The sequence below is a fragment of the Struthio camelus genome, chromosome 26 (assembly GCF_040807025.1).
Source record: "Struthio camelus isolate bStrCam1 chromosome 26, bStrCam1.hap1, whole genome shotgun sequence".
Lineage (NCBI taxonomy): Eukaryota > Metazoa > Chordata > Aves > Struthioniformes > Struthionidae > Struthio > Struthio camelus.
Genome location: NC_090967.1, coordinates 4,717,805 through 4,744,675, shown reverse-complemented (window position 1 = coordinate 4,744,675; position 26,871 = coordinate 4,717,805). Strand labels below are relative to the sequence as shown.

Sequence of the window (26,871 nt, the reverse complement as noted above, 5' to 3'; positions counted from 1 at the left end):
AATGCAAGAAGCTCTTGCAATATTTCTGGATGAGAGGTCCTGAAGCCTGGCCTGCACCCAGCATCATGGAGCGTTCTCCCACCCAGCCTTGCCATAAATCAAAGCACAGCGGGAGACTGCTAACTTCAAAAGACGGAAAGATTATGTTTCTGTCAGGAAATCTACATCCTGGTGTCTTCATTTCAAGCCCACAGTGTATGTCCTCCATGTCACTGCTGTCAACATTATCCCTACAATAAATTAGAAAGCACTCAAGATGATGGATAGGCCATGCAGAAAAGTAATAACTATTGAAGGAAAGCCAGCACAAACTGCCACTCATGGAGAAAGCCCTAAATTTACTGACTTCTGCAAGCTCTTGCAGAATAAATGGAGAAATCAATAGGAGATTACAGAAATACACATTTTTAATTATTAAAAAGCCCTAGTATTGATCTGCTTTTCTTTTTTCCAGAAGTAAATACCATTACAGAGATTTATAAATGCGTGCCTATTCACTTCATTGAAGTCTGCCAAGAATATAGATGAAGGGGTCCTATCTCTGTTTCAAAAGAAAATGACACGTTCACTATCCCTGAACAATAGTGCTCCTCCTTCAAAAGCTCCTATTTCAGGATAAGAGTTATTCAGATTTAGGCTGCTCAGACTGAAGAGAGCTCCTCCCTTTTACATTTAAAATGTCCTTCCAGTGAGTGCCATAGGGAAGAAAAGAAGCTATCATAGAAAGCATAATTTTCCCCCACATTCTGAAAGTCAGGATTAGGAGTTCCATTCCTTCAATTAAGATGCTAATACTCCACTTTTCTTTAAAAAATAAAGTTTGGTTTTGAAAAATAACATTGCCTTCTCTACGTACACTGATCTGTCCTGTTTTTGAAAAAAATTCTGAGACAACACCCGATTCTTAGCTCAGGACAGATAGCCCTTATTTTCTATACATACTCAGTAGGTATAGAAAGACATGGAAGAGATGCCAGGCAGGAATCTGCAAATAACCCTAATGCCACAAATCAAAAGGTTTACAGCGGGAAGCCTACCTAAGCGGAAAAGTCTCTTTACTTTACAAATTAAAAGCACCCTAATTTAAGCTGTTTCATCTGCTATCCCTATTATTATATAGCCTGGTAAAGCTGACGTAGGATAAATTTGGAAGGAAAGCTTTTCTATCCTGCCATTTTACAAACTCTTTTGCTACTCTGGCTTGGTTATTGATCAGAAATCACTTAGTATATAATTACTAGTCAATTTGACTTTCCTCAGCTACATGGAAAAGCAAACACATAACAATATATCATGTTGGAGGAAAACATGCCCATCTACAAAATTCAAACATTTGGAGTCTTGCACGAATACTGTTTTAAGATTTCCTTTACATCCTGAACTCTGAGAGACAAGAGTACTGCCCAGATATACTGCTTGAATGAAGAGCCAGAAATTAACTCCCATTTCCTGCCCTCCTCCATTCTGCAGGAGGAGCACGTCACTGGAGGATCACAGAGCAAACCTCACTTAGAATGCCTAGTATGTACAAAGAGGTACCTTTTTAGTAGTATTTTCAGCATCATCCTTAGATAAGCTGGGATCGCTTTTTAGGCTCTGTTCATGAAACTATTATATCCCCTATGGCTTATGGCTGAACAACTTCATAGGGAAAACACCACAAGTACTAAGACACAGCATTCAACAGGTACAGAAGCAGAAGGAGAACTCTTTTTGCTTTACCATTTAAGTCCCGTTTAGGCCATTAAATAAGGATAAGGTACAGACAGATTTTCAAAAGACCTCTCTGGCTACAGATTTTGTACTCTTTTCTGAACGTGGTTGGGATAGAGAACGTTTTAACTGCCTATCAAAAGTCATTCCCAAGAAGGATGGCTATGCGTTAACTATCACTATCATATTCCATATTCCACTCATCTAACTCTCCCAAAATTTGTAAAGCGAACATCCCTACAAAAAAAAATTCAAATGCTGCAATTAGATATTTTCATTATCATTTTCAGTCACATCAGATATCCATGTTTTCATACTTGGGAATTAGGTTCCAGAGAGAGATTACAAGAAAAACGGTTTGTTACTCTCTATGAACTATTTAATATCAACCACCATGTGCAAACTAGGACTAGTCTAGCCACTGATGTTGAACCATAAGCACCACAATGCTTCATGCAAGTCTCCCCTACACTGACAGCAAGCTCATTTGACAAGTCAGATGATCACACTTCAAATTTCATTCATCACAGCCTTCCACTAGGAAAAATGAAACTCTCTGGAGCAGTAAATTGAATGAATTCATAGTTTTTATGCTATAAAATAGCCAAGATCTTTTATTTCCATCTCAAAGAATCACTAGGCTCATCAAATAGATGCTATATTGTTGTCTCAGGTGCACTAACTCTAGCAAAACCACGTTTTAGAAAAAAAAAAATCAGAACTCAGAATTCTTTATTTAGAGAAAGATGGCCATAATGCCCACAGCTGATGACAGAAAGGGGATGGGGGAAGGACAAAATCAGTTTGAATCAAGTATTCTTTGACATTCTCCACTGGAGTTAGAGGCCTGGTACCTCAACCTCAGTCCCCCTTCTCCCACCCCTCACCCAGGCAGGGTCATACTTTCAAACGTTGTCCTTAACCGTTCTGGCAAGACAAGACCTCTGTATGCAGATAACACAGTAGCAGTAGTCTGACTGATTCTGCACAGATACTAATTCCTTGGTAAGCATGTCTGGCTCAGGATATCTACTTCTTGCCAGAGAAGTTTTAAGAATAAGCATTTTAAAGCAATCATACCAAATAAATATGACCCTTCGTTTCATGTAACACAACTTAAGGGATTCATGGATCCTTACTGGCAAAGCTTAGTCCAGAAAGAACGCTTACACAACAGAGAAGCAGTATGTCTAACTCTAGCTTGTGGTTCATACCGGATCTGGCACAAAAACATAAGTCTGTATTCCAAGAATCATCAATGAGTTATGCTGCCTATTGGTAAGTCGCAGCAGTTCACCCTTCTCTAACTGGAGACACTCCCTGACTGACAACGTTACAATGCTTTAGTTAGTTCTAGTGAAAAGTTTTAAAAGTACATTACAAAAAGTGGCTTAGCCAAACCATAAATCCTCATTTATAAGCAGCTACTGGTTTAAACTGATAAGATACATTTAGTATCATAGTGTATTTAGAAATCAAGCAATCTACTCCCCAGCTGCTTGCACTGAATTGCTTCCTTAAGATGGGTGTGATGTTTTGTGCACCTCAACAACTTGCCAGCATCTCCAAAGCATCTTTGTACATACCCGGTCGAAAGGAATGCCGTACTTCTTCAAGATCGAGGGTGAAATAAGGGTCATCTTGTGACGGAGGAAAGCATCGCATCCCTGAGAGCTTCCTGGAAAAAATCCTGGAGGGACATTAAAAAGAGGAGCATCACTACAGGAATATTATATCTCATCGTTATTTAATCAGAGACAAGCTAACCAAATGAAAACCTGCCTAAATACTTTATACAGATCAAAGCAGTAGATATCTTACTGAAGACATCAGTAATTAGGGCACCCCTCTTTGTTTAAGGTACTACACAAATGTTGTGGCAAAAACTTACAGACAGAGGCACATAAGTCTAAATTCCATTCAAGCTGAGATTCAGCATTTAAATCTTCTTATGCATCTGGGAACAAGCAACTTGGCCCACATCTCAGTAAAACCTTGGCAAAGTAAGAAACAGAACCCGGCTCTCTCAAGTTTTGGCTAGCATCCTAACCCCTGAGCCACCTTTCTTCTGAATACAGATAAGGCAAAACTCACAATCTACTCCAAATGCTGCTATGCCCTACTTATACCTTCTCTGATGGGCATCTATCTTATTCCTGGGAAAGTAACACAACCCATAACAGCACAGATCATTCTGCCCTACATCTTATTCCTGGGAAAGTAACACAACCCATAACAGTCCAGATCATTCTGCCCTACATCTTATTCCTGGGAAAGTAACACAACCCATAACAGTCCAGATCATTCTGCCCTACATACTACCCGAAAGAAAGAAAGAAAAAAAGAAAAGTATGCAAACGTTAATATAAGATATGAAGAAAGAAATTAAACAAAACATATCCACCTCCATTACAACGTCATACAGCAAGAGGGACGCTCGTTCACTGGCCACAGCCTTCTCTCATGAGCCCGGCAGACAGTATAATCCGCCTCAGACAGCATCTCTTAACATTATGAAGTGTAAGTTCAAACTGAGCCATTAAAACAAGACACAATAATTAATAATACTAAGATTGAGCTAAAAACTTGATAAACCCTTGGATGTCAGCACTTCCCTCCCAAAACCATCAGCCAGACACATTTTAATAGGCTCAGTTCTATTCCGAGTTTTGTACTGCAGAACAAAAATGACCATTTTATGCTAGTTTCTATGCAAAATCCCCAGAGGGCATTCTGCTGGGGAACATCAGAAATTCAAGGTACCATTCAGCAATAAAGCAGAGTCAGTCTAGCTGTTCTTTGCAGACAAACAAGATTTCTGCCACCCTAACTCCCCTTACACTTGCTCTAGTGTTCATCAAACTTCTCACTGAGGCAATTCAACTGGTTAAACCGTCCAAAAACATAACAAAAGAGTTAATAACTGCTGAAGTGAATCAACCTAGTAAACTGTCAGAAAGAGTCTTGCAAATCACAGAACTACCAAAAGGGAGGGAAAAACCCATATACAGCCAGGAGCAGGGGAAACAGAGAGACCTCACCTTTTGGCTATTAGATCAGTTCAGCTGTCTCATTAAATTTCCCCCCAAAATAAGACTATTCAGATTTGTCACATCTCTGGTCTCTGCCCTTTATCTTCTTGGACTTACCAACGTAACAGCGCTGTGTTCAAGACCACGCGTTCCACTCCAAGCGGGTGATTCAATCAACAAATTACGGGTTGCAGGGATTAAAAATACACCACCATTTGGGAAAAAAATAACCCAAGTTCTAAAACCAAAACTAATTGATGGGACGTAATGGAAGGGATATCAGAAAGTGCAAGAGATTACTGGATTCCTGGTTTTCTTTTCTTTTTTCTTTTTCTTTTTTTTTTTTTTTTACACTAAAAGCTTTTCAATTAAAATTATGACTGCCTGCTACCCAGTCTGTCGTCCCTCTCTGCAGTTCCTCTTTTTAATGCACAGTTTAAGTGGCTCTCATTAAAGCTACTAATAAAGAAGCACATTTTAAGTGATTAGCACCAATAACATGGCAACACATTAATGTTCTCTCCATGGGCTCCACAACTCTCCCAGTGAGCCCATTTACAGCTCAGCTATTCATTTTCCATATTAACTGCACACTCACATCTCCATACTGAACCTCTTCATAGCATAGGCCACTGACGCACAGGATGGGGAGACTGCCTAAGAAGTGATAGCGCCTCACTCTCATTTCGAAACACCTCCCATTCCAACTTCCATGCGCCACAAAGCAAAAGGAAAGAACACGCTCAAAATGAAGACCAGATCATTGGTAACGTGCTCTGGTTTCTACATTTCCAACCACGAACAAGTCTCAAAACTTGACCATCAGTAGAAATAAGTTACAACCAGCAAGAGACTCGTGCCATATTGCTTACTTTAGAATCTGGTGTGATATTCCAGCGGTGCGTTGTCTGAATTTACTGACTTTTTAACAGATGAAATGGTAACTTTTATAAAACCTGACAAATGACTCACCTAAATTGTACAGACCTGAAGTAGTAAATGCAGCACTTTCAAGTAATAATTTTCAATGTTATTTGTATTTAGTGGTCATGGCTTTTGGTGCACAGGAAAACAATATTGTCATAGGAAGTTTATGTCCAGTTCTTCTACATTTATCCTGCACAATTGATGCTCCCTTTAACACCCTCCTCTTTTTACCGAAGTATGAAACAATCAATGGAATGTCAGTCGGTCAGCAGGAAACGTTAATACTATGAATTTGTCTACCTTCTGGAAAAACTGTTTCAGAATAGTTTTGTTTTGCACCAGAATACGTTCTTCCAGATTTTCCTGCCTGCTTCTGCTGCACTAACTTCAACAACAGATTTAAACCATTAAAGTATGCCTCACTGGGGATGAAATATGTAGATTTTGAGTTAATTATTCTGGGGCAGGAGCTTTTTTTAGCTGGGCAGCTCTCAGAACATTTGCAAGTGCATGGAAATAGCAACAACAACAACAAAAAAGCCTAACACAACATCAACAAATTAAAAAATATATATTTCTGCAGTCAGTCATCTTCCCTGAAGCTTCCAGCATTATCAACTGGAAAGCAGCAGGAGTCCCGAACTCTGCGCTCACCCCTCTCACTGAGGATGGGTGGCAACTTCCAGGATGACCTTGGCAGTAGTCAGGCAAGAACCTTTTTTTTTTTTTTTTTTTTTTTTTTTTTTTTAAAGAGGAACTTTATTGTACTGATAAGATGAACGAGGCTAGAATAAAAGGAAAGTCACTGAATACATGCATTGTTATACATCAAAGTGAACTCCACTAACTGTTCTCCCTGAATGCTTGATTAGTGAATTTTTAAGGGCTTTTCTAGTTAAGATGCTCCAAAGTAATCAATATGAATACAGTATATGTAACATTTCTAATGTAGGAAGCAAGAATACTTTCCACGACATCTTTTCCCAGTAGAGAGCGTGTTTATGTGTGCGGGGACGTATCACAAAGACCCCACAGACTGCAATCCACACAACAGGATCAGAGTTCTCACTGTGACAAACCACGTATTACATATGGAGAAACACGACGGGACTCTTATTAAATTCGTTTCCTAGACAATGGAAGGGTTTAGTCTCAAAGCCTCAAGGTTAAAGGTTTTTCCAACAGTTTCAGTTAGGGCCTTGGTGTGTCAGCAGACTGAGGCTTTGAGAAAACAGCTGCCCTGGTAGGAACTGTTTCCAGCTCTTCTGGCAAGATGACAAGGTTTCTGGCCCCGAAATTGTTACAGCAATGCAGAATGACCAAGTGGTTCTTGCAAGAGTAAATTATAGCAGCCAGTTAAACATCAGTTCTTTGCAAGTCCATTTACAATCAAGGGTGGGATTCTCCTCCCAAATACTCCATGTTTCACTACGAACGTACCCATATATTTGCCCAAACAACACTAACAAAGGAAGAAGCAAAGCTTACCTTTTGCCAGGCGTTCCAATCTCTTGCCATGTTCTGGAGGTATGGCATACCTAGGAAAAAGTTAACAGATAAGAAAAATAAAGTCATAATCCAACCTAAAAAGAGTGAAAGAAATTTTTTACAAGGGTAAAAACAAGTGTGGTAATAGCTTTCAGAATAGCACACTTAAAACTAATGGCTAGAAACATAACCTAAAATTTTAGAAGTCTGGAACTTATCAAGAAAACATAAACAATGAAGAACACATAAACATGGAAGAAAGTCAGTATTGTAATCAAAATCTTTTGATGCTTTAAATGATGTGTGTTATTTTCCTGCAATTTTTTTTTCAACAGCATCACAGGACTTCACAAAGTAGAAAGAGAACTAAAATGACAAAGTGATGATACAGCACTGGAAAAAAATAGAAATAAATCTGGATAGGGAACAGTAGACTTGTCTTCTGCCAGAAAGATACCTGCAAAATGAAACTATGAGGCTGTGCTGAAGATTAACACATAAGACATTTTAGACAGGCTGAGAAGATGAGGAGGAAGGGTTATGTATGCTGACATATCTAAAGGGAACGAAGATCAACTCTTTCAAAGAATAATCTGTCCAAATCTTTTTAGTTTTATTCAAAAAGTAAATATTCATCGCAACAGTCAAAGCGGTGGTGGATTATATCATTCGATGTGAAATGAACAGAATTAAACTATTAGATAATTTTCTTGCTGAGGTGAGCAGAAAAACTCAGCATCTTCTGAGGAAAACAGCCTTAAAGGAAATAGTGAGCAACTTCTACACTTTTTTTTAAAGACAGCTTTGTATGATCAGTAGTAAAGAGAGTGCCAAGAAATTTGTCTGCAAATGAGTTGTTTTACTAGTGCAAAGTAGTGAACCTAATTCTGGAAAAACAATCTACTGCCTAAAGTCACACAAAATTCTAATTGAGAGGTTTTCCTGTGATCATCAAAAAACTGCAGCTGAGTTCAACTTCTAAAACAGTTCGGTCACGTGAACAGATCATACACTAAGTCATGGCAAATTTAAGTCTGATCATTTCCACCACTCAGAAGCCTTCCAATGAGCTCATCTGTGCATTCAACATCTCACGACTGCTGAACGCTTGCTCAGCTGACATCAGAAAGCTAGAAATAAGAGCTGAATTCTTAAAAGCAATTTGGACACTTGAATATGCTTTAATACAAAGACATTAGAAACAACTTCAACAACAACAAAAAAAAAAATCACAAAAAAACACTTCTGGTAATTACAGAAATGGTGCTATGTCTGACCTTTCTCAGCAGAGATGAGAAAAGTTTCACATGGCTGGGCTTTTTTTCATAAATTGTTACTTACCTTATTGCTTTAGAGTTACACTATTTCAGTGTTCACAAAGGTAAAAATTAGGCATTTATAACTTTTGTTCAACAGGAGTAATGAAGAACGCATTTTCCTGTTATTTTCAATAAAGATGTCAAAAATCATCACCTCTCATTGTAACAAGCTGAAAACAGGATATTGTAGCAGGCAACTGCACAGTCTCAACAAGAGGTGCACAGTATTGCTCTACTTTTGATAGGATCTCTCAAAAGACACTCCATTTTAGAGATTTTCAGCCAGTCTCCTTGTTCAACTTCTCAACTTATAAGTCAAAAGTTTATCTACAATGTGAGGAAAAATACAGAGAAGTCACATCCCATACTCTTTTTGTCTGAAATCAAAGTAAATATACCTGTTGCGATCTGACAGGTTAGAAAGGACAACAAAGGAAAGAAATCACATATACGATGCTTCAAGATTTAGACATTAAGCCGATTTAAACTGATGGCTTAAAAAAAAAAAACACACACTAAGGGAAAACACTATGTAGCACCTAATCTTATAAAATAATAAATATAGTAAAGTGCTCCCAACATCCTCTGACTAAAGTTTGACGGTGCCTTAAACTGCATAATTATCAAAAAAATTCAATTTCATTTGTCTTGGACAAAGCCAGTAGCTTTCATTTTACAAAGACCATTCACCACTTACATAAATGTGATAAAACTAATCCCGATCCAAAGCTCCTTTGTGGGATTAATGTCCCTTAAAACAGGGAAATGAGACATTCCATTCCTTCTGGGAAAAATGCTGAAGGATTGGGAAAGAACTAATTTATGGCTACAAGGTGGCTGATGATTAACGTAATATCCCCAGTCCACAATGCAACCTTCACTTAATTAGTGCCTGTAATTGGGAGTTGTAAAGATAAGATTAATTGAATCTTGAGGATGTTAAAAGTTTAATACATTGGAACATGGTTATTGTGTTATCTGAAACTGCAGACTGCAAAAAGCCAAGCTGAGTTTTAAAGAACGGTCCATGGAGAGGCAAAGAAAAAGGACTTGCTTGGATAGGCACCAGCTAGACAGGAGGAATTTCCAGCTTATAAGAACAAACTATATGTAATAATATACAAGTGAAAATACCCTACCACAGAATAGACTCACAGAGTAACAGCTGGTTCCAATTTTAAAAATTAACAAATTAACTTTTTTTGTTTGGGCTAGTCTTTTAGAAAGTAAAGCCTATATATCCTTATAGATTTCTTCTTGGGAATTCACAAAATTAACTCCAGAAGACCATTAAAATAGGTCAAATTCTGCTTTAAGTTACACTTACAAATCTGACTGATTTACATAGACATAGGCAGTAAAGAAAGATTTGGGGCTGCTATTTAAGACCAGTGAGAGAAACAGAAGGCTTCTGCAAGTATGGCACAGACTGAGCTAGCTAGCTCTATATGATCAGACATAAAATGATTGATTACAAGGTAGGATAACAATGGATGTGACATGGAAAGATTAGAAATTGCTGCAATCAAAGGGGTACTGTAATTGAGCATATAAACATCCATAAAGGGCTGGCTTTTGTGTACAACCTTATGGTATCATCCTCCTGCTTTCACTATGAAAAATGGCCAGGCATTTATTAGGGACAAAATCCTTGATAGAAGCAGCTGACAGAACGCTGCCATTCAACACGATTTGTTACCGTCCCTCTTGTACCCACAGGTTGGGGCTTGGATCAACAGCAAAACATCTTTAATTCCAGAGACAACTGCCAAAATTATGCATGGTAAAGCATTTACAATATAAATTTCCTTTTAGGCATGCATCATTTTGCATACTTCAAGCTTTTTTTAACCAAATAGTAACGCTGCTTCTTCCTTTAGTATTTCAGCCCCAACACTAAAAGGTAGTTGGTTTGCTCAAAAACAAACTCTCCGCACCAAAATCCTACCAAAATCTTAAAAAAAAAAAAAAAAGAAAAAAAAGGAAAAAAAAAATCCACGTACACACACACACAACACACCCCCCCAACACCAGACTGCATATAAAATTATTTCCCTTACCCGTCCCATTTAGATCATAGCATAAATGTACTCCACTGTGGAGACACGGGAAAAGAAGAAAAAGCAGCTGAGAACAAGCCAAAAAAAAAAAAACAAACCCACCCTAGGATTTTTAGATTAGTTGGCCAAAAGAGACCACAATAATCACTAAAGATCTTGACCTGGGCTGTAACCAGACGAAAATATCAGTCTGACAGCTACTCGATACCTCAGCAGCGTTAACAGGAGCAGTTTTGGGATATCCCACTGCCTGCATAGAACTGAATTAGGAATAAAACAGGCCTAACTTTGACTTAGCCTTGAAAGGATACTGCTTTAAACCACAGCAGAAGATGGAGCAAGGATTTTCCATCATCCCAAATAGCCACAAAACTAAAAGAGAAGCGATGCATAAACTATTTTAACAGCCCTTGGTAAGAACAAGCTTTTTATAGAGGACTACTTCAGAGAAGACATCTGCAACAGCCAGCGAGAAACACAACCGCGTCAAAAACAGTGACCTTGAGTCACTGCCTCAAGAGCAGAATCTGTCCCTTTTGCTTCAGCAAGGTTCCCTGCTGAAAGCTAAGTCTACCTAAACAGAGCTAAACAAGCAGCTGTTTGGAGATGCATCAAACTCCCAGGAAACTGGGCTTGCAAACAAAAGAAGAGACTACACCCTAGTAAGCACCTTCATGAGCCAGCCTTCCAGGAGCTGACTGAAACAGAGCGCCAAATCTAACCTGAAAACCTGCCGCTCAACAATTTGTTGGGTTATGGTATGAATAACCTGTGTCGCTGCTTTGCCACAAGATTTAAGGGAGGGGAGAAAAGTCTCAAAATAAAGAAATTATAGCTACATGACTCAAATGTCATCTTACCCTGAAGTCAGCAATCTGCAAGTAATATACTGATCATTTTAAATTACCTCTTCCTAGTCTCTTTACTGAAATAGGAGCAAGGAGGCCCCTGAAATAGATCAGGTATCACTTGGAGAAATCCAGAACTTACTAAGCAAGAGACTTTCAGCTTCCAAAGTTGTTTCACAAAAATCTAATTCTAGCATATCTGATAACTACCTCAGGGTAATTTTCAAGACTTCTGGAGTATCCTGAAAAAACGGATTCTGATTTTAATTACCAAGCCACAGGATCCCAGCTCTAGAAGTTCTTTGCCCCAAACCTACAAACATGTTAGATTAGCACTGCCATGAAGTGGTAGCTTGCTTTTGTTGGCAGGGAGTAAGTTTAACCGGACTGTCCCCTTTTTATCTTCAATACAAAAGAAAGATCCTTCCTGCTTGCCATAAAGGATGTCATTAATAGTGTAATTTTCTTGGTGTTTTGTTTATTCCCCTGGAATGGCTTGATGGATGTGGATAATTATCAGACTATAAAAGCTAGCAAATGTGCTATTTTCTATCGGTCTAAATCATCAAACAAATAAAGTGTGAAACAGCATTTTTGAATACAATTTTCCCCTCTAATGGCTTAGAATTATTATCAGAACAATGAAAATAAATAAGCAAACGTCTTGTGAGTTAAGAGCTAAACGAGTGTGTCAGGAGGAAAGAACAGACAGGCCATCCTGGGGCGCGAGGACCAGTTCAGAAGCCGTTACAAGACGACGTCACAGGGAACTCGCTTCTGCAATGACGCTGTTTCTAGCATCAGGTGTTCTTCAGGGACTTTCCAGTCCAGCTTAGATCCTGTCCTCCAGGCTGCCTCTTCAGTGGAAGGTGAGGAGGGAAGACAATTTAATTTTGTCTTATATTCTTGGCTATTGAAAGCTATTAAAAACGTTATCCACAACAAAGAACTGCTGCCTCAGGCAATCCTCAGCCTGCTCACGCTCTCTTCCCCCAGTTTCTCTCTCTTTAAAAGGAACTGTCCTCAGCTGAAGCAATCCATTAGCTTTTGTCGAGGACCAACCGCCCTTTCCCTTAGTTCAACCTTCCCTTGCTACAGTTGCGACACGCAAAGTTTTTGATAGGTACAACACCTTGCCTCCCCCCTGCTTCCCCGCATGACAGCAACTCAGCCTCCCCTTGCAACAACACAGAGGGATTAAGCAGTGATTAGATTAAGAAATCTCACGCACCCCTTCTCTACTGGAGATTGGACACCATGGGCAGGAGGTTCAACTGCAAGGCTTTGGAAATGTCACTTTGGTCTGACTCATGTTAGAAGGCAGGAAAGTTAATTTCACAGTGTCTGCACAAGGTCTGGCCAAACAGGGCCCACACAGTCTAACATGCTATAATTACTGAAATAAGAAACAGAAACTAAAAGCAAACAGCACATTTAAAATGCCCAAGACCATGTGTCAAGCTTGGGGTTAGTTATCTGTCTTCGAAGCAGATTTAGTTGTGCCAAGAATATTGACCCTCTGAAGATTCAAATGCCAACCTACTCTCAGTGGTGACAGGCAGAATAAAAAGCTATTATTTCAATCTCCCTAAGACAAAGTGTGTCCATAAATGCGTAATTTGAACCCTGACCTTCAACATCTTTAGCCCCAATGACAGCAGCAATGCCTCCAAAGAAAACTCTTTAGTTTCTCGAGTATATTTATCATCCAGTAGAAGCTATTAATAACCACCATCACATTCCGATGAGCTCCTCATCTGCAAAAAATCAAAGTTCATACCCTGCTTCTGAGGCCTAATTTTTCTATATGGTAAAATAGTTACAATACAACACCTCCTAGCAGTATGAAGGTAAAGCTCAGAGCAACCACAGTGGTTTTTCCACTTTTCTTTTTTAAGTTAGCTTTGCAGCCTATCTGAAAAAAAGACATTTCAACAAAATAAATGGATTGCTCCTTCATCAATAGCATGATCACTGTCAGCTCCATACCCTTCATGGTCAGCTCTCTTTTTCTCTCTTCTGTTCTCCTCTGTGTTTAACAGCCCTTCATCCTTCCCTCCCTCCCTTTGTTAAAAGACAGAAATCAACTCCCTCTCTTCTTCCCATCCATATCAGAGGTTATCCAACAGTGAATTTGTTTTAAGCACCCAGTTTCACTTCTCCAGATCAACCATTTGGAAAGAAAAACCACTGGCCTCCCTCATCTGTCCCCCATCTGCTGTCACTCCTTTGCATCAGAACGCAAACACTTGCTCTGGAGATAAGATCGCACACGGGCAGAGAGCTCCTTGTTCCTAGGAAAGAACCTTTATTGAGTGTCTGCAGTTTTATCTTTAATGGATCATTTTACAGGACAATAGATGATGGAATTCGGTATCTTTAACCAGCAGCATCAATGATTTCAGATAATGACATTTTTATTGAAACACGCATAGGGAGAAAGATAAACACAGAGGCCTAGGAGTATCTGCTCAAAAAGCCATAATAAGGAGTAAATAGGTAATGACAGAACAAGATTACAACTACACAAACACATCAAATCAACCTGCCTTTTAAAGCTCAGAACAAAATGAGCTCTGTAGACAGCTGCCCAAACCCTTTGGGAACCAGAACAGGAGTAAAATCAAGACAAAACCTGCTCAGAAAGGGCCAACATCACAGTAAACATTCTCGGCACTTATACCTATGTACCTGCATACCATGGAGGCTATTTCCTGCGATAGGACCACTTTTCTACAAGCACAGCTGGCTGATTATCAACGCTACTGTCAAACATGAATATGAAGAAATAAAAAGCACTTATGGTCTTAACAGAATAGTATGCAAGAGGAGAAATTTCCTCCTTCCCTTAAGATATTACAACTTGTGAAAGCGCAAACTCTCAATTTGTTGTCCAGTAGCATTAGGCAGAACATCCCAAGTCACTCTGGTGTTAGGTCTGACTCTAATCTTCCCACAGGAAATCCACAAGGATTCAATGCCAACTTGTGCCAAGCATATTTTGCTGATAGACTCTTTTAATGTTAAAGTTGCCATGATGGAGAAATAATATCTAAAGGAGACACTAATTTCAAGAAATGACATTAGACAGCATCTTTTCCAAGCTCTATTCTTAAGGCAATGAGAATTTTCCAGGGGGGCACCTGAACTAATAACTGCAAGATCTGCACAGTAAGACAACCACACAATTAGCTACTTTTGCCCTGCTTCACTAACCTAAAAGTCACTGACTAGGTAAAGAAGGATTTACCAGAACTCAAGTACAATTTTAAAGTGTTATTTTAAAACAGGGAGTTTGATATGAACAGCCATCTGCTCTTGGAAAGACTATCAATGTAACAGTTCAGTAAGCTTCAAAGCAACAAATGCCAAACATGAAGCACAAAATTAAAACTTGTATTGGAGCAACTCTCTTTCCATATATAGGAAATAATCCTGTAGTCTGCTTCTGCATACAGACAGTGAATGAGCACTATGGAGAGGGTATTTTACTAAGAAAAGGTGTTTTGGGAAAAGCATTATGAAATCATTTATTCATTCAATTTGGCCAAGAAGATAATTAGTATACAATTCAACAGAGATGAATGGCTACAACATTCATCCTCTTGCCATTCTCTGTTATTTGTCTGGAAGAATCTGTTCACATCACATTTGTTTCCCAAAACTCATAATCAGATTATTAATTACTTGTTGCTTTTTGTAGCGGATACTGTGCCACTATAAACAGCAAAGATTATGCTTCAGAGACCTTACATTCTAAAAAAAAAAAAAAAAAGCCCATTGCAACTAGAGAAACAAGGAGGACAAAAATGTAACCAGGCAGCTGATTTCAGGACCTGTTACAAATTCCCTCTGGTGCACATAGACACACACAGACTCTCCAGCTGCCTCCAAGTGTCCTTGTGAGCCAGCCAGTTAGCAGCAGGCATCAAAGCTAACAGAGAAACTTCAAGAGAGAGATGCCAGGATTTTGTATTTCAAACCATGAGAACCTTATTCTTCCCCACTAGGAAATCAGCATCTTTGCATTACGGATAACAGAAGGCCGCTGTACTGCTTTTTTTAACGCTCAATAGCACAGAGATGATTTCATGTATGTACACACCAATTTTATTTATTTATTTATTTTTTAATTTTTAAGTTGTATGGAATAAGGAGTTAATTCAAGTGAAAGAGAAAATCCCAAAATAATTTTTCCTTCACTGTCAAATGAGCTATACATCTTTGCCTAGACTACATGCACAAGAACACATCTCGGAATCCTGCAGTATGACTGACTGAGTGATTTGGAAAAAGAATTTGACCCGAGGCTGCAGTCTTTGTGCAGGGAGCAAAACAGCATACCTGCACTTTGCAACAGCCCCATAGTAACAGCATCAAATCACTTATTGCAGGAAGCAGTTAAATATGAGTTTTCATCCTTTTTCCCTACAACAAAAATTTAATGATTTTCCATGGATAAACATGAAAACACACATAAGCTATCAGCAGGATGATGTGTTAGACAAGAACACAATTGCATTTCACATACTCCCAATTCTCTTGACTTCTAAGCAAGGTCCTAGTTTCAGGACTCTGAAGACCAAACTCATCTTCAGGTTGCAGGAGTTAAACTGAGCTTTCTCCCTCCAGTAAGCAGAAATACATTTCAAGTCTAAGAAAATCTCTGTGCAACTGTATTAATGTTTGAAGAGAAACTGGAATGCCTAGGATAGAACAGAGGAACAACAGAGAGAACCAAAATTCAGTGTTTGCTAGAAGGAAGTCTAAAAAGATTAAGAGAGCTAGTGTCTCTCTAACGGTCAAATACATTGAAAGGGGAGACCACAGATGCACCAACCGGCCTGTGAGAGCTGCCTCCTTTACTGAGCACAGGGACATGTATGCTCCTGCTCACTGCTCTTGGAAAAGAATACGGAGAATTGCCTACAGCAGAACAAAAGAAATCTGCTCGTTCCTAATGAAAGGTACCTTTGGATCAGGAAATCCCTTGTGCTAGAGGTGTAATGCCTCCTCCACACGCACACAGTTTTTCCTTTTCTGACGAAAAAAACATTGCAAAGATTTAATGGATCTGGTCCATCAAGCTGCGTTGTTTCATCAAACTACAGCAACTTTCACTTCGGAGACAGCACTCCAACTCTCATCACTATCAGAGCTGCAAGTGTTTCAGCTAGTATTTCCTACAGATCAGTGACACAGTCTGCAAAGTTTCCTTTATTTCTTCTGTTCAGTCCTCTTTGTCACCCTGATTATCCAGACAGAAATGAAGTGGACAGAAACCCAGCATGTATATTGTGCGTCTCACATGGAGAAGATTAACTAGTTAACAATTGCATAGCACTCACACAACACAGAATGCTAGTTAAGTACTGCCGCTACTATAGGCATTCTGTTATTTTAAACTATACTTGCACTGCACTTGGCATCACCCAACGTTAATGTTCTCTGCTGAGCAAAGGAAAAATCCACACTGATTTCTGCCAATGTGTTAACAAAAATATGAAAAAAGAAAGAGCTCTGCAGTGCCACTGTTGATTCCTCCTGGTCTTACCAACCACTGTTTTTAGTGCCATGCCAAGCCAGAATCTGTAAACCCATGCTCCCACAGGGCCCAAGTCAGATCAGGTTGAAAGAGTTATACGAAGCATGGAAGCACATCTCCCTCCCATCTTGTCTCAGTGACAAAGTGCGCTGTTCAGAAGCCTCAGTTATTAAAACCAATCTGTGCTCCTGTCAGACTTCCACAGATCTTCATTTCAAATCAGGCCTGAGCTTTGAGCAGACATTTTCAAAACGCAAGAATGAGTTTCAGCAAGAGCCTTCTTGGATCAAAGACAGGCTTCTCTCAATCCAGACTGGGACTACTGAGCTGTGATGAATTATTAGTGCTGGCGGAACAGCAGCACATGCATTAAGCACTATGTCAGTGGAATAGGAACCCACTTGAAGATACTGCTGTAAAAATGAGAATGAGATCACGGATCAGCATTACCACCTTGCAAGATCATTACAGGAGAGTACAGAGATGAACCATAAATCAGTAGGGTCTCCACTTTGCTACGTTAGATACAACCACCAGCAGATGAACCTCAACCTCTTAAGAGTTTATAATTGTAACAAACTAAATAAATAGCCACGATAAAGATGGACATAAAATGCACAAACTGAAAAATAAAATGACAGTAAACAACATACTAATACCATGTCCGATTTATTTAGACAAGGATGAGAAACAGGATAAGAGAAGAGTACTTCAGTGGGGGAGAAAGAAAAAGAGCACGTTCAGGATGGAGCCGACTGAAAGCGGGAGGGAGGAAGAACCCTAACAGCTCAGTCAGCTGGCTGAGCTCATTTTATCCATGCTCTTACAGAGCGGCAGTCCCTCCCCAGACCGCTTCCCTAGTTACTCCCAAGAGTCTGGCTTAATCTTCGCGGCACTTTCCCTCAAAGCTGGATGAGGGTGAACAAAGAGAGGCAGCATCCAAGTTCTTTCTTGCCAGAATACAGTGCCTCCCTTGCATTAGGAAAAATGATCTTTTAATGGACAGTCTATAACAGCGTAACAACACAAATGTCTAAGTGTATTTAAAATAACTCTCCAGTGTTTTCTGTGTGCCCATTGCAGGCACCTGATTGAGAAAATAATCCAAATAATACAAGTCAGAGGTCATAACTCTTCGCATACTTTGTTTTGATCACTTAACTACATTAAAACCACTCCTGTCACCCAAGATTTGGTCTCTGTACAATATGCCAATCCTTGCATTTTAAAAGCAGACTATCAACTAGCGCTGTTCCCTTTTCATGAGGCTTACGTCATCTTTCACCACAGCACTACCTCCAGGACAAACAGCACCCTTGGATCCAAGGGGAGCCTGGAGGAAGGCTTGTTCGAATATTAGCAGTACAGTGTGGTTTCTATTGATTAACTAATGACTGCAGTATATGAAGCTTGAAAGGCAGCATTAATAACTCACTGCTGCACTGCTCTCATTTATCAGTGAATTACAGAGGGATGCAACTCTGCATCTCAATATATCATTCCTTTCATGAATCTCAGAGCAAATCAACATGCACGCAGATTCTCAATGCAGAAACTCTGTTCCAAAGCAGCTTTCACCTAACGGTTGTGGAAAAAGCAGGAGAATGAAAAGCTACTCTGCCTGGCCATACTTTATCTCACTTTCCTTTTATTTCTTTTAATGAATACCACTGTTCTTTTCTCCATCCCTTTCATCAACAGAAGAGAGACTTGCTTTACCAAATCAGCCTGAGAGCAAATGGTGTTGCAGTTAATCTATAAATCAAACATCACCATAAATTCTGCTCTTTCTCCATCCAAAACTGCAGAGCTGTAAAACAAATTACAAGGGATAGCAGAGACTGGAAGGAAATTTGTGAGCTGCAAGGAGCCCATCACTGCCAAATGGCCTTCCCCTGCCCCTCCTATCTCCCACACGCCACCCCAGCAAGCCTACAAATCTCAACCGCCAAGAGCGGAGCACACAAACAGCAAACAAGCGCATACATTTCAAAACAAGCCAACCTTCCACGCTTCCCCTGGAAGGCTGACACAGACCTTGGGATCAAGGGGAGCAGGCGAGAGGCTGCAGAATCTTTTTTCTGGGAAATTCTTTAAAGCCAAGAAACAGGAAAAGTAAAACTCAGAAAATCTCTGTATGGAGCAAAATGGAAAGTCATAGTGTAACAAATTCAGAGTTCTCAGCTCCCTCAAGGGCAAAAGGCGTACCTGATTCCCGCTAATCTAGTGTTAAGAAACTCATAGGCTCTCCAGGGTGCAAGGCTACATGGATCCCAATAACCAAGGCGGATAATCACATCCGATCAATATATTGCTTCAACCACCCTGTACAACGGCTCCCTGAGGAAACATAAGGGTCAGAAGGCAATAAATGATGCAAGGGGCAAATGCTCCTCCCCCCTGCTGCCATACAATTCAGTATCAGACATTAAACCCAGCTGCTTTAAATGAGATTACATCAAGCTCTGAACAAACTGCAACATATGTGAGAGCGCGTTAAAAGCAGAGGGATGGTGCAGAGTACCACATGGGGGAAACGGGGAGAAGGACCCCGTGCCCTGCGCTGAAAACAAAGGAGGAAAGGAGCTGGAGAGTTAAGCTCCGTGACTGTATTAGGTCATTTCCTTTCCCCAAGACAGTTTTCCAGGGATTCACGTCTTCTATCCTGGAGGGAGGCTAGGGGAAGAGTTGTGACCGAGACAGCTGCAATGCTCCCTGAGACAATAATGAAAAGTCAAATCAGCAGTGAGATCCTCAGCACTTGCATATCTGCAGCTGCTTGAGTATATGCTATTAGCCATGAATAAAGAGGGCTCCCTTACACAATCTGCTCCCAGGGGAACAATCGTGCCTTGCCTTAAATCTCCCCATTAAATCTCCCCCGGAAAAGGTGAGTTTTCCCTGCTGGTGAAGGCATCAGTAACAGATAACTATAAATTTATTAAAATGCAGATGTTACAAGCAAGTCCTGCCATGGACTTATTTTCCTGGGTTCCTACAGAGAGACTTACCCAAACCCGGGGAACCCTGCTGGAGAGCTGGAGGACAGAAGGCAGAAACACTAGCATACTCGAACTAAAGGCATCGGGCAATTCTACGTGCTTTCAGGTAAACACTGTTAAGACTTTTACAGGATACAATTACATTTTAAAACACACTTCCGGAATTCTCCCTGTGACCAGTGTTTTCAACTAATCATGTTATTTTAAGAATTCCTCTGGTAATTTGTCCTTAATTCTACATAAAGTGCTGCTCCGGCATAAAGCGTACTCCGTGATATCAAAGTCAAACAGATTAGGCATGATCCACTTTCAACAAGGGAATGTTTTGGAGAGGAGACCACATAACTTAAAAGCGAAAGCTGGCTCCCTATTTTAATTAAAGGGGAATTAAACATCCATCATGATAACAAAACAGGGACATTTTATAAAATCAATTACCCTCCACAGTGTCACTCTGGTTTAACACCTGCAGTTTCTGAGAGAAAGAACACAGTGTAACATGCCATTAACAGTTGGAAAACGTAGATCAAATACCCTTGCTGTACAGCAACAACAGTCACAAAATATCTGAGAAAAAATAACTTTGTTACCCAGTCAGGTGTTACAACGTTGTTGACAAAGCAACATGGAGACATTACTGCCTCAGAAATGTATCCAATCAAATTCACATTATGAAGATTTGTAACAACTTAATGCTACTTTTGGTACTTCCTTACCACCAAAAGCCCTGCAAAGACAGATATGCCGTTTGCTACTCAGGGGCAGGGGACACTAGTGGTCTGAGCTGCCTTAACTCCAAGTGGAGAGCCTTGCCTAGCCTCTGAGCATTACTCAAAATAGTTCAGGTTGCACTGCAGACCACCTTATAAGGTTAGAAATCCACTTCCCAACCGTGTTTCAGCTGTGGCCTTAAGCAAATCATTTCACACCCCACCTTATAAGAACATTAACACTAACCTACATCATAGAGGTGTTTTGAGGCAGTATTTGGAAAGTGCTTCAAAATCCTCACAGCAACAAGGGCTAAGTACTACATTTATTTGGCTACTCTGAATCTATGTGATTACAATTGCTACTGCAATTTAAGAAAGTAAAACAATAAGCAGCGTTCAATGCACAAAGAGAACTTACATAACTGATATGCAAGGTCATAATTTATATCTAAAGAGAGCACAGACATGCACTCACACACTTCTACAGAGATAGAACGAAGGCATGGTTGAGTATCTGTGTTTCAAAATACGCTTTTGAAACTGCAAATGCTGAGAAACATGCATTCCTCAAAAATGCCATAAAGTATTACACTTGGCATTCAGTTTTGTTGCCTCTGTCGTTACCAAAAAAAAAAAAAACAGTCTTCTGTTAGCATCATTTGACAATATGCTGTATCTAGATCTCAGCACATGAATGTATAAGGTAATTATACATAATATGTATAATTGATACAGTAAAAACTCCTACCACAAGAGGTTTAATATAGGGCTGCAAAATGAAATACATTCAAACTTTTGAGAAAACTGAAGACAGGCTATGAAAAGGTTGTAATTAAACTACTAATGTAAGAGGGACATTTTATTATAATTTGAGAAACAAGCAAGTAAGAGACTCAATCTGGCAGCTCCCTGCCTGAGAAGCTTAAAATGAAGTTACACAACAGCTCTAAATTCCTGGTATGTTTGATGGAAAGCGCCCACACCTTTCATATTACCTCTTAAGTCTATCAGACTGATTTTCCAGTTAAAAACAACAAAAGTGTGGTTACAACACATACCAGATGCATACGCCTGAAAAAGAGTATCAGAGGCAAGCACAGTTCAAAAGGGGCAGGAGGGCTATCTTTGCAGCAGCAATCATACGGGCTGAAGACAGTGTTCATTCTTCTCAGTATACTGAGACAGAATTTAAGAAATAAATGCATTGCAACTACAGGCATAGATACATCATTCAGTGAGAGTGGAAGCAGAAAAAGAGCTGTCCTTCATGACCCCCTTTTCTCTTCCTCATCACTGGGTAACCCCCTACTGCTCGAATATTTCACTTAATGCTCACGAATTTTTTAACCTGCATCCCCAGTGACATAGCACTGCGTAAAGAACTCATTTCGCTACAGCTTATTCTGCTCAGCTTTTGGAAAAGAAACAGTACAAGAAAGTGTTGGCAGCAGGACTTCTCTGCAGTGAGAGACACACATATTAATCAAGCAGCTGTATGACCAAGCAGCTGCTAATTAGGGTGTACAAGGAAACCATCCTCATCTGTTGAGCCGCAAACATTTATTTTAACTCCAATCCCAACAGTCCCCAAAAAACACCTGTTGTGTAAGAAGTATAACCCCAAATTCCAAAGACAGAAATGAAAGATGCATACAAAATAGCTCTTCAATAACTACCCTCCCTGACCTACAAGAGGTTCCTTTTTCAGCCTATCTTCTTCTACTCTGGTGTCTTCTCACGGTCTGAATGTATCCAGACCTTCCTGAGAAGGTAATTCCGCCCTTCACCTCTTCCACAGAAAATAAACATGGAGTGATTTCTCATAAAATCCATCTGAACAAGGTCTGGGAAGCAGCCTCATTTGGCCCAATTCCTTTCTCACCTTGCCTTCATCAGGAAACAGAGCTGGTGGCTTCTCACTGTTCCTATTCGCTACTCTGCAAAGCAGGGCTTTGGTAGCACAGCCTGGATTAAAGTAGCCTAAAATAATTTATGAGAGACATGAAGAAAGAGTTATGTTTTTAACAGACAATTTTGAGGAATAATACTTCCAATATAGAGAGTGCTTGGTTTCACTATATAAATATCTCTGACAACCAAACAATAACTCTGCCTCTTATTTTAGAGCTCAACCCCAAACCGGTAGACTTTGAAACTCTCCATACTCCTGTTATTCCCTGAGGTGCTTCTAAGATGATCACTGTCAGAGTCAAAGAGTCTATAAAAAGGATGAAGGAAGCTGGGAAATTTCCACAGAGGTGGTGCCAGAATAACATTTTAGCCATCTTTGAGGGAAGCCAGTCTGCACCACTGGAATCTCTCTGCCGAAGTCCAAGAGCTCCCCCAACTGACCTTTGGGATCATTGCAATTGTATCCAAAAGAGGCACAATTGCTCATGGACCTGAAAAGTTCCAGGTCTGCTCAAAACGGTGTTCAAATTTACTTCTTAAAGGCCAATGCTTGTACACAGAAGAGCTTGAGAACTCATTAACAGAAGCTGTCATTGTGAAGAACGAGGAAGAAATGACTTGGGCAAGTGGCATACTCTAGCCTCATCCTTGGGGGAAAAGCAAGAGAGGCCTGCCAAACCAGCAACGGCATCTCGTCACAATACATCCATTTTTGTGTTACATACAGTCTGTCATCTATATGAAAAGCTCAGTCGAACAGGAAAATGCTTTGCCAAAAACATGGCCTGACCTCAAAATCCTCATTTTTCCCCCCCAACAGCACTAGGTTTATAGAACTAGTTACCTTAAAAAGCCTATACGACCACGGGACAGCTAGAAAAAAATCCTATCCTCCACTCCTTTTAACCACGGTAAAAAGCACTTAAAAAAAATCCTGCAAGACTTAAGCTCCTTTACAAGAAGGTCCTATTCCGTTTATAAGCAGTGGTGGCTGAAGAACAACAACTGGAATCCCTCTGAGGCGAATATTGAGTGTTCCCCAGCATCTCCCCAAAATCTTCAAGAGAGAAATCAAAGCTGCCAAGATTCAAGATACTAAAGCTTATAAGATCTGATATTTGCCAGACTTACTAAACTTCATGCAAAGTTTATTGTCCTTTCGCATCCCCATGGAACTCGTAAGATGCATGTAAGAAGGAAAACAGTTCAGGTCAAGCTACAAACACTGAGTGTAAGAGGTTAAAAATGTTTAATTTGGCTTATATTGACTAACTTTTGCTTACAAAGAGAGGTTCTGGGTTGCTTTGTGCTGGGTGGGTTCCCCCCCCCCCCTTAAACAGAAGGGCCATTATTTTTATGCTGTAACTAGCTTTTCTTCTCAAGATAATCTGGTCTTATTTCTATTTTTTGAAAGAGATACCCCCCTGCTCTGAGCTCAGAACAAAAAGCAGATGGGACAGCACTGATAACATGTAAGCATGAAAGGGGTGGCTGGGAGACAGCCATGATCGCGTGACCCTAATTCAAACCTCAGGTTAGTTCTGCATACAACTCTTCGAGAAACTAACTCTTGCGTACTGAAGTGTTGAAACAGCCATACTAAAGAGGACACTGGCTCTGCTGATGGTCACTGTGCTGTATGGTCAAAGGAGAGTAAGTGCTGCTGCTGTGCTGGTGGCACCACCTACTGGAGATTAGGGCCAAATAAAAATAATTTTGAATGAACCGCTTCTGAAGACTAAGGGGAAAGAAGAAAAAAAAAAGCTTGACAGTATCTAAAAATGAAAGCATGTCACATTTCATTCCTAATCCAGAGATTTGTTTCTTGAAGTCAAACATGTTTAACATGGATAACACAAGTGACTCTCTAATACCCCTGTACACCTACCTGAAGAACAGAGACAAAGAATCAGCTACGCTAGAGAAAGAGGTTTTCTGACATGACGTAAACATTTAAAAATTCACATCAAGACTATGGCTGAACGTTACAGACTCAGCCCCCCCTTCCACTCCTTTTCAAGACTGTAGAGGAACGCTGTATCTATTCATTAACAGCCTCTCTGCTGCTGGTAGCTTTTATATGCCCGCAGGCACTAATAGCCTAGAGATATGTAGTGTCACTAGGGACTCATATCGCAGAGAGATGGGAGGATCTTGTCTGCAAGTGCCAGGGCACAATGACAGCAGTTCCACAGTGACATTTAAGCTTTAATTTGCACACAAATGTCAATATTTATTAGTCACAGCAAGATCTTCAGCAAAGTTCTTCTAAGTTACTAAGTCTCTCTGGTTATACTTTTAAATAGGAGGCTTCAGAAAACAGAATATCGGTTCTGGGTAACCCACTTATTCTAGATTTCCTAGCTTCCCAATTTCATCCTTACCTATTGATTTCTTCTGTGGAAAGCTATTTCAAACCAGTCTATGCACTGACAGTGTTTTATAAAAATGCTTACTGTTATTCTAACAATTAACCATGGAAAAGTAACACCTTGACCTGGAGTTGTAAGCATATTTATACATTTAAATGATGGTAATTTTAAAGCATTTTTAAAAAGCTTTTAAAGCAACAGAAGTCTCCTGCCTGCAGTACAATGAAGGAACAACAGTTGTTTACTATTAAAGCGCTTTTAAAGTGTCCACACGTTGCCATCACCATTTTGTCTGCCACATTCCATCCTGTGCCTTAGTTTTTGAAAAGCCACAAACGTTGAAATCTCTCTGTGTTTTTAATTACGATGTCAACAAGTCTCCCTAATTCTTCTTGCCTTCTAGAAAGTCAGGAACTAGGCCACAAATCAAGTTAGCAAGAAAGCAAGCAACATTGTTTTCAAATGTCGGGGTGGAGGGGAATGCTCTGCTACTCCCCCCTCCTGGATGTTCTTGCGTTTGGCCCCAATGGGAAGTCTTCCACCAATCTGCTTCCTGAACTGACTCACCAGTTGGTCACCTGGTGGAGCACGCTGCTGTAGACTGGAAGTAAGCTGGATCGCTGCCCCCCTAGCTAGCCTGCACTTGGATTGAGCACAACATAAAAGAGAGACAGTTTCATGGCGGGCTAGGCTTAAGCCAGGGCCCCCTTCTTTGGGGGAACATTGGTGGCAGCTCAGTTAGGCATCGAGCCAGTTCAGGGAAATGAACCCAGTCACTTTTTTCTTTTTTTTTTTGGTTTGGTTTTTACAGCTCTCCAAACTAGCTCACTACCTGCTTCTGGTGCAATAGGGATGGCAAGATGCACACCTGAAGAAAAGGAAGGGCAGGCCCACAGCATCTTAGAGGCAGATCAGCTTAAACTTCCATGGAAAGGCATCTTAAAAACGCTATCAAGTTTCAATTATTTTAGCTAAAGCAAAAATATTCATTACATATTTTCATTTGATTGTAAATTAAGAACTGATTTTGTATCAAGATTACGCCCTGCGGAGAAAGAGAGACACTAGTCAAGAAGAAAAAAGGACATTGCAGTGGTTTCCGAGTAGAGGCAAAGTATCTATCAGTACTGTTGCTTACCAGGATTTTGGCTCGCCAAAATGCAAGTAGTTGATACTATAGAGATCCATGTCCTCCGTATGCCAAGCAAATGTTGTCTTCCACATCCCAAAGTAGAGGTAGGGAGTGTTTACACCTTCTATGATAATACCACACTCATGTTCCACCATGTCTAAGAGGGTGTTCAGATTGCCAATATTCCATTCTTCCACATCCTGTAATTCAAAAGAAACATGTTTTGTACTGGAACATATCAGAACTTGCTACAGCAGAATATGCCACAACCTCCTTGAACGCCTTTAAGTGGGGTTATAAATATCCTAGTGTTATCCTGGAGGCTTTCCTGTATCTGCATTAATTTATTTCCCCTGTTTCCATCAAGTTTATTCTTGATGTTCATCAATAACCACAAAAAAAAATGTGTTAACACTACATTGTGGCAAAGAGCTTACCAGCTTCTTATTACGTGCATTTTCGAAGGACACATTTGTACTCTGAGATACTCCACCGTTAAGTAACAGTTTACTAATAAATACAAGATAAACTAAGGGTAAAATACACTTCTCTCACTAGCATATTCCATGTAGATGATGTTCTTTATGTAGAGAATATCTCGGATCAACGGATCATGAACGCCTGACTGAAACATGGCCAAACAGGCAGAAACCGCTACATCAGCTAGGTACTTCACACAAAGAATAGGGAAGACAATTTTGCTGATAATTTTTTTCAATAGAAAGACCAATGAAAAGAAAAACTAAGTCTGGTAGTTGGTTTTCTCTACTTTAGTACAAAACAGAAAAGTCGCACAAGTTGGTACAAAT

At 40.0% G+C, this 26,871-nt stretch overlaps 1 protein-coding gene across 2 annotated transcripts in view; it reads right to left on the bottom strand.

The window, feature by feature from the left end:
* The window catches only part of KDM4B (lysine demethylase 4B), a 97,113-nt gene that overhangs the window by 50,842 nt on the left and 19,400 nt on the right, over window positions 1-26,871 (bottom strand). For both annotated transcript variants that reach the window (XM_068919739.1, XM_068919740.1), the window contains exons 5-7: window positions 26,069-26,262; window positions 7,161-7,210; window positions 3,300-3,403 (exon numbers count right to left, since the gene is read on the bottom strand). In XM_068919739.1, the coding sequence (XP_068775840.1) occupies window positions 3,300-3,403; window positions 7,161-7,210; window positions 26,069-26,262 (348 nt within the window). The remainder of the gene's footprint in view (window positions 1-3,299; window positions 3,404-7,160; window positions 7,211-26,068; window positions 26,263-26,871) is intronic.